This window comes from Melitaea cinxia, chromosome 15 (genome assembly GCF_905220565.1).
Source record: "Melitaea cinxia chromosome 15, ilMelCinx1.1, whole genome shotgun sequence".
In the NCBI taxonomy this organism is placed as follows: domain Eukaryota; kingdom Metazoa; phylum Arthropoda; class Insecta; order Lepidoptera; family Nymphalidae; genus Melitaea; species Melitaea cinxia.
The window spans coordinates 15,809,125-15,817,208 of record NC_059408.1 but is presented as its reverse complement, the minus strand read 5'-3'; the positions used below and the strand labels follow the sequence as shown (position 1 = coordinate 15,817,208).

The 8,084-nt window shown below is 36.1% G+C and overlaps 1 protein-coding gene across 1 annotated transcript in view; it reads right to left on the bottom strand.

Moving 5' to 3' along the window:
* Positions 1-3,635: 3,635 nt before the first annotated feature.
* LOC123660209 (A-kinase anchor protein 9-like) overlaps positions 3,636-8,084 on the bottom strand; it is a 50,871-nt gene continuing 46,422 nt past the window's right edge. Inside the window, exon 9 of the mRNA XM_045595309.1 lies at positions 3,636-3,885. Coding sequence (XP_045451265.1) covers positions 3,772-3,885 — 114 coding nt within the window. The 3' untranslated portion in view covers positions 3,636-3,771. The remainder of the gene's footprint in view (positions 3,886-8,084) is intronic.

The window sequence follows — 8,084 nt, the reverse complement described above, 5'->3', positions numbered from 1 at the left end:
ATATATATATATATATATATATATATACATATATATATGGTAAATATAAAGAAAATAACCTAAAAATAATATCTATGAAATGTTAGATCCAAGAATTGAAAAATAGTATGCACCTTATTTTATTATTGAAATTATTTTATTTTTATTTTAAATGCTTTAGATGTGATAGCAAATTTGATTAAATACCTCTCTTTGTATGTCGCAATTTTCACAAATCCTCATTTTGTCATCCATTTCCTGCACCAGCTCCGTGATCTGAACTGCACTTGACTCCAACATGTTTGATTCTCGATGAGGTCCTATAAAGATAATATGACATTAAGTCATTTTATTTCGAAATGTTTTAAGAATATCGCATCTACATCAGTATAACTAAAACGTTACTCGCTTACGATTTAAAATTGATTAGTTGGCTGTATGATATTATAATAAATAACAGCATACAAACTAAACTATTTCCACAAAAATCTAAAAAAAGGGGAAATCAAAACATCCCATTTATCTAAAAAAAAAACATTTTTATCTCATCCTATATTTCTACTAAAATCCACAATTGGGCGCCATAGGATTGCTTACGCATGCAACCGTAACGAACCATTAATTCGCCTGTGCTTGCCGCCGTCCCCTATTCTTGGCTCCCTACTGGAGGACACCTGCAAGCGACCCTCCAGCCGTGCACAGCCTGCACTCACTGCTGCACAGCTGAGTACTCACGCGAGCAGCGCGCCGACAGCTGCAGCAGCTCGTGCGCCTCATCGCGCAGGCGCCGCAGCGACAGCTCCAGCTCGTGCTTGATGTCGGCGCTCACGTCGCGCTGCTGCTGCAGGAAGCCCACCACGCCCTCCTCGTCCAGCGGCACGAGTACTCACGCGAGCAGCGCGCCAACAGCTGCAGCAGCTCGTGCGCCTCATCGCGCAGGCGCCGCAGCGACAGCTCCAGCTCGTGCTTGATGTCGGCGCTCACGTCGCGCTGCTGCTGCAGGAAGCCCACCACGCCCTCCTCGTCCAGCGGCACGAGTACTCACGCGAGCAGCGCGCCGACAGCTGCAGCAGCTCGTGCGCCTCATCGCGCAGGCGCCGCAGCGACAGCTCCAGCTCGTGCTTGATGTCAGCGCTCACGTCGCGCTGCTGCTGCAGGAAGCCCACCACGCCCTCCTCGTCCAGCGACACCAGGATAGAATCCAAGTCGGGCGCAAAGTGCACGTGCTTCGTGCGCGACACGAGGCTCGAGTTCAGCTCCGTCAGGTTCGGGCTGGACGGCCTAGAGTCGAGGTCCAATGATCTGAAAGACGGTGTAAATATTTTGAGTGCTATAAACTTGCTCAATTTTAACATTACATTTCAGTAGATACGGTAAATTCATCAATGTTAAAGACAGATTTTAGTTGGTTCTTTAAGCTCCAGACACAAGGTATACTCAAAAAATCAAATTTCTGATAAATTGTGAAGTGCGCACATACAAAACTTTAAATATATCTATATGCTTTAACTAATCTTAACAGCTTATAAATGTGTTTGTGGGTAAGATCTAAACTTAGAATTCGCGTTCGTCTCCTTAATGCCATCTACATGTTAGGATGTTGCAGAAAATTAATAACCCGGCAGGCTGGCTGCCTGCCAAGGCCTAAGCAACTCCGTATAATGCAGGCTTTCCTAGAAAGTCGACTCAAGATATAACAAAAGTCACGATGCAAGACAACTAATTTACATTTCAATAAATCTCCCTGATGTTTTGTAAAATCAAAACAAATCTAATATAGGAACGAGTTATTTAAGTGCGACTACACTGTGCGTATAACAATAACAGACAAATTGAAGGGAGGAGAGGATACCGCTCTTTAAGATAAGTAAAGTAAACAATGTTTAAAAAAGTACACACACGAGAAATAATTTTTTCTACTGGTAAAAGCTTTAACATATAGATATACAGTTATTAACAATCACAAGTGTTGTACGGTGAACGACCGTACATTTACGCCAACTCGGCATTTTATGTTATAATCAAATTTATTATTTTTTTTGTATGTTAAGCAATAAGTTCAGTTCACATATAAGCTCGCGGGCGTGTGCACTCAGTAGCAATTTTATCATTTTTTAACTATCATTTATTTTATCAATAAACATTTTTATATATCATTTCTTGTATCATTTAAAGTTGTGTGGAACACCGTACAACTTTATGGTCCTTCGAGCCGGATGCCGGTGAAAATTACAATTTCTGTTATACAAGAAACCATAACTGACCAATTACAAAGCAAAATTCTTATTGCTGTTAAAGATAATTTTGATAGTAATTCTTTCTAGATATGCAGAGTTATTCTCATTGAATTTTTGTTCATCAGCATTGTATACACTTTGTCTCTTACTACTATTATAAACAAGAAATTTTGCAGGACGATTCATACACCAACACAGGGCATTTTGAGACAAAATATGGAAACGTGAAAAATAAAAACTGAGGTAGGGCACAAAAAGAAATATCTTGTTCAAAATCTGGAGCAGCAACTGGAGAAGTACCTCGACCTTACAAAAGATCATAGCTAAATTATAATGGTTTCAAGCAGTGTTGTGTTCCTGTGGTGAGTAAGGGGTGACCAGAACTCCTGGAGGGATTGGAACTGGTGTTACACACGTCTATGAGGTACGGTAATCACATACCATCGGGTGAGTCGTCCGCTTGTTTGCCGACCTAGTCAAAATGTATCCTCAGAACGTGTCGTCACCAAATGTATGTACAAGCAACCACCAACCGGTCCTGCCCCGCCAGCCGCCCCAGCAGGTGCGCGAGCACGGTCCTGTTGAGCTCGTCCTCTGCGCTGGCGCAGTACGCGACCAACTGCGTCACGGCGCGCTGCAGCGTCACCGCCACGCGCTTCAAGCCGTCCCTGGATGTGTTTTATAATTGTTTCTTCGTTATTTTGTTACAAGGTTCCTTAGAGAGATAGGGGGCGTCCATAAATTACGTGAGGTGTTTTTTTTAATTTTCTGTCCCTCCCTTCCCCCTGGTGAGATGTCGTGAGATTTTATTCATCCCCATCCCCAAACTCCCAATCTCACGTGAGATTTTTCAAAATGTGGGTTTCTTACGTAAACGCGTTGGATTGTTATTGTAAAAAGAAAAAAATAATTTGTTTCGTGCTTTTATTTACGACTAGTTAAGACTAGTAATCAGACACAATCAACAAATCAGACAGTCAGTAGATGTATAACGTCGAAATGTGAAGGAAATTATTTTCTTTCGAACGAATTAGTGAATGATCTTAATCGGATTACGATTACGCTTAAGACTAAATCTTAAGCATGTATAATCTGGATTAAATGGATTGGTCCATTTAATCCAGATTGTACATGTTTAAGATTATAGTATAGTTTTTTTATAAATAGTATAATTTTTTTTGGTTCAAGCCGAGGCCGATTGCCCTTTCTCCAACGTAAGATTAGATGAGATTTGACTCGACCCCCTAAACATCTCACGTATTTTAAGAACGCCCCCTTATGAACTATTTCTTTTAGAGCAATGCTATGGTAAGATCGACCCTCTGGTAGAAACAGGTACATAAAACTACACCAACAGTGGTCGATTCGATCCCAACATTGAAACATCATTTTGTCTGTTTGTTTCTGACCTTGTTAAAATATCATAGAACATTTCTTTAATTTAAAAACGCTTTTTATTTGAGTAGTACCGTAAAAAAATTCATTTAAATTCCTATTCACCTTCTTACAACTTGTTAAGAAATTCCCCTAGGTACAAGAGAGGCTGTTAGATAACTCACCTCTCTTTAGTGACCTCTTCTAGTTGTCTATTCTGATCGAAGCTGTTGTTTCGCCTCTGTCTCCATTTGTCCGCCTCGCCGAGTGACGACTCGTCTCGGACGCCCGAACACTGCGAACAGGATTCATTTGTTACAGATTTGGAAACCTATAATATGTCAAAATATCATTACGATTTTGTGGAAGTTTCTAAGAAAATTCCCTCTATAACAGCATAGACGTCGTATGACAGAAGATATTTAGTTAAAACTGTAACTTTGTATATCAATCAAGCAGACAATTATTACTATTTTTCTCTAATAAATATTATCTATCAGCACAAGCATAGAAATAAAAACAAAATATAAATAAACATACCAAAAACTTCCTCAGCATAACCATGTTGATAGCCTTACATTATGTCACTAAATATAATAATTGTCACTGCGTCCCGACCACATCCCAAATGTTTATATCGTCTAATTTCATTTCAAAAATCACAAAAGACTTTCGTACAATTTAAGAGTTTAAATAGATGTAGTTTAGTCGAGCTACGATGAAATAGAAAGTTATAATTAGATCTTTAATTTATTGTAATGTCAGGGTCAAGCACTTTGAAGTGTATGACTCTCTTGATGAGCGTAATTAGTGTAAGAGTGAAATGAATACTGCAGATGATACATGACTGCATTTATTACTATTAATTATGGTGAAACGACTATGACTGTTCTGTAGTGTAACGAACTTTTTTCCAATAAAGAATTATGAGCTCCAATCCACAAAACTTCTAGCTACTATTTGGTGGACATGTTTAGGTTTTTTCTATTGCAGTTTTCGTCATCGTTCTGTACTCGAAAAATTTTAATTTTTTTTTGTACCACTATGGTGGCAGACTAGCATATGGTCATATCTGATAATAAGCAGTTATCGTTGCCTATGACCTGATAGCGATCGTTACTCATAGTAGGGAACGTATCCGCCAACCCACATTGGAGCAGCGTGGTGGATTAAGCTCTGATCCTTCTCCTACATTGGAAAAGAGGCCAATGCCCAGTAGTGGGATATTACAGGCTGAAGCGTTGCCTATGACAGCTGGAATACATATCCAGGAGCATCACTAACCTGAGTTCTAACTATTGACTAATACTTGAGTGCATGATGTTTTGACCGTGATTTTCTGTAAATTCGAGGTACTTCATTTGATGTACAAAAATATATATCTTTAGGATGCTCTAGATTTCGAGCACGATCCTTTCCTATTTTGTTTCTATCTGTGTCTGTTTCCGTGCATTGCGGAACTACGCAATGGATTTCACTAAAACTTCGTAAGAATTAAGTCAATACAAGCCCCTTGTATAGATCAAAATCAAACATGTTATCCCGAATGAATTCTGGGATAATTAATATTGCTAGTGCACAAATCTTATTATTTAAATGAAACAGGAAATAAATAATTATGTACATATAACAATGGAATGATTTCTGATAAATATGATATACTTATTTATTATAATTATTACCTATGACTTATTTTTAACGTCTTATAAGTATTTCTGATAGACACTGAGTCAACGTGACCGCAATGCACAAATGACAGGAAAAACACTGCATTAATAGTTTTATTGTAAATGCCTCTCAATGTACTCAAAATTCAAAACTTGTATTGATATCAAACATCCATTTTATTGAAATATTTACGTCAAAAAATCGGCTTATCTGTGTCGTGGTATAAGCTCGTTTCTAATATAAATATATAACAAATATAAAACTTGTAATCATTTTAATTTGTATTTTATGAATTATAAGCACTTAACTCACCGATTTAATTAATTTCACAACTGACGGAAATGATATAGCCCTCGTTCAGCAGTCGAGAAAGGAATGTAAAAAGTCAAAACATAAAATAAATTTGTTTAACTAAAAAGTGATACGCTTTAGCGTTGATTGACATTGACGTGGATAATGCGGGTAGTTGAAAATAGTTCATTAATACGTATACTCTAGTATTATAATATTATTCATATTATTCTTATTATATATTATTCTTCGAAATATAACGACGGCATATAATCTCGTGCATCAATGAATTTTCTCTAAATCATCTCCATCCCACGTTATACTGTCAAAATGATCCCATTTTGTCACTATTCAAAGCCATTGGATAAAATTAATACGGTTATTATAAACAATTTAAAAGGAAAACATGTTTCAACTATTTTTCTTTACATTTGTATAATGTATTTAAAATTGAAATATCAAGAAATAACCCACTTGTAAATAATCTTCTACATAAATAATAATTGTGTTTGCTAGCAAACGAAAAAAAAACCGACTTCAATTACATCGACGAGTAATACAACGTAGATCGACGAAAAAATGGTCAAGTAACTACGCGTTATCAAAGATTACTCAAAAAGTAGTAATCAGATCTCGATAAAATTTATATGTGACCACATGATAAACATCAGCTTTCGATTAAATTAAAAATTATCAAAATCGGTACACCCAGTAAAAGTTATGCGGATTTTCGAGAGTTTCCCTCGATTTCTCTGGGATCCCATCATCAAATCCTGGTTTCCTTATCATGGTACAAACTAGGAATATCTCCTTTTCAACAAAAAAAAAAAAGAATTATCAAAATCGATACATCCAGTAATAAGTTATGTGGTATAATACAACGTAGGTCAACGAAAAAAGTGTCAAGTAAAAACGCATTATTAGATATAACTCGAAAAATAGTTGTTAGATCTCAAATAAATTTAAATGGGACGAAATGACACACACCACCTTTCGATTAAAATTTTTTTTGTCGAAATCGGTCCACCCAGTCAAAAGTTCTGAAGTCACATACATAAAATAATTATGTTTGCTCGCAAACGAAAAAAAAAACCGACTTCAATTACATCGACAAGTAATTCAACGTAAGTAGACGAAAAAATAGTCAAGTAAGTACGCGTTATCAAAAATTACTCAAAAACTAGTCATCAGATCTCAATTTCAATGGGACTACAAGACAAGCATCAGCTTTCGATCTAAACAAGAATCATCAATATCGGTATGTCCAGTTAAAAGTTATGCGGTATAACACAACGTAGGTCGACGGAAAAATAGTCAAGTGAATACGTATTATCAGATATAACGCGAAAAGTACTTGTTAGATATCAATTAAATGGGATTGGGATTTAATGGGATCACATGACACGCACTAACTTTCATTTAAAACAAAAATAATCAAAACACCACCAGTCTACCTAGAATTTACCTCAATACATACAAAAAAAGGAAGAAAGCTTTTTTGAAGTCGGTTAAAAAAATTGAGTTTTCAATCTTAATTAAAGAAGATAAAAAATTTAGGGTCTAACAAAAGTTTGAGAAAAAAAGATCATCCGTCAAATCTGTACTTATAAACTGTAACTCTTCAAGACTGACCAATTCTTAGTAACAATGTTGCACAAGAAACATTTTTGTTCAATGCAATCAATTTGTAGTATTTACAGAAACCACCCAGCAGGAAACTAAGCTGCGTAAACATCTAACAAAATAAATCCAGCTGCGTACAGAAATAAAGTCCGCGGAAAAAACTATAAAACCACGTGGGGACTGTCACGCACTTGTTACACAAACTGTGCTGCGACGAGATTTAACACCAAGCTAATATAACCTAATTTTCTTTGTAATAAGTAACACAATCGTTTGTATAGTTTAAGATACTCGTTTTACGAATATGGGTTAGTGTAATCTTCGATTTTGTATGTGGCGTTCTTAGTAAAGGGGTTTTGAAAGTTACTTTACCTGTTGCATACAATACATATGTACAAAGGTTATGATATAACTTTAAATAATTGACGACGATATGTTCTTCTCACTAAGGGCTGGTTCCATCAGTTGTGGATAAAATTTATCCTTCAAATAAGTAATAAATACACTTTAACATAAGGATGTAGAATAAGCAATTAGGGACTGTTTCTCCTCAATTATAAGTCCAAGTTGTAGATACATATTTGCGAATGGAAATATTTCATAAATACAGTGGAATTCGATGGTGAGAAAGAATGATACATTAAAATCTTTTTGTGTGTTATTATACAATTTAATTTCGCTGTCATATGTGTAAGTCTTTAGATATTCTGTTGCCAATAACAATAACTATTAAAATAGAAGGCGCATGACATTTCCGTTGCATTTTATTTATTTATTCGATTTTGGGTCTTAATGCTAAGTCAAATAAGGTATGTTTTTAAATGTCGAGACGTCAGTGAGAGAGCGGCGTTGATGGCTATATCACAGAAGATATGGTTAGTGTTCAAAATAAACACGTGTAAATAAATTTAA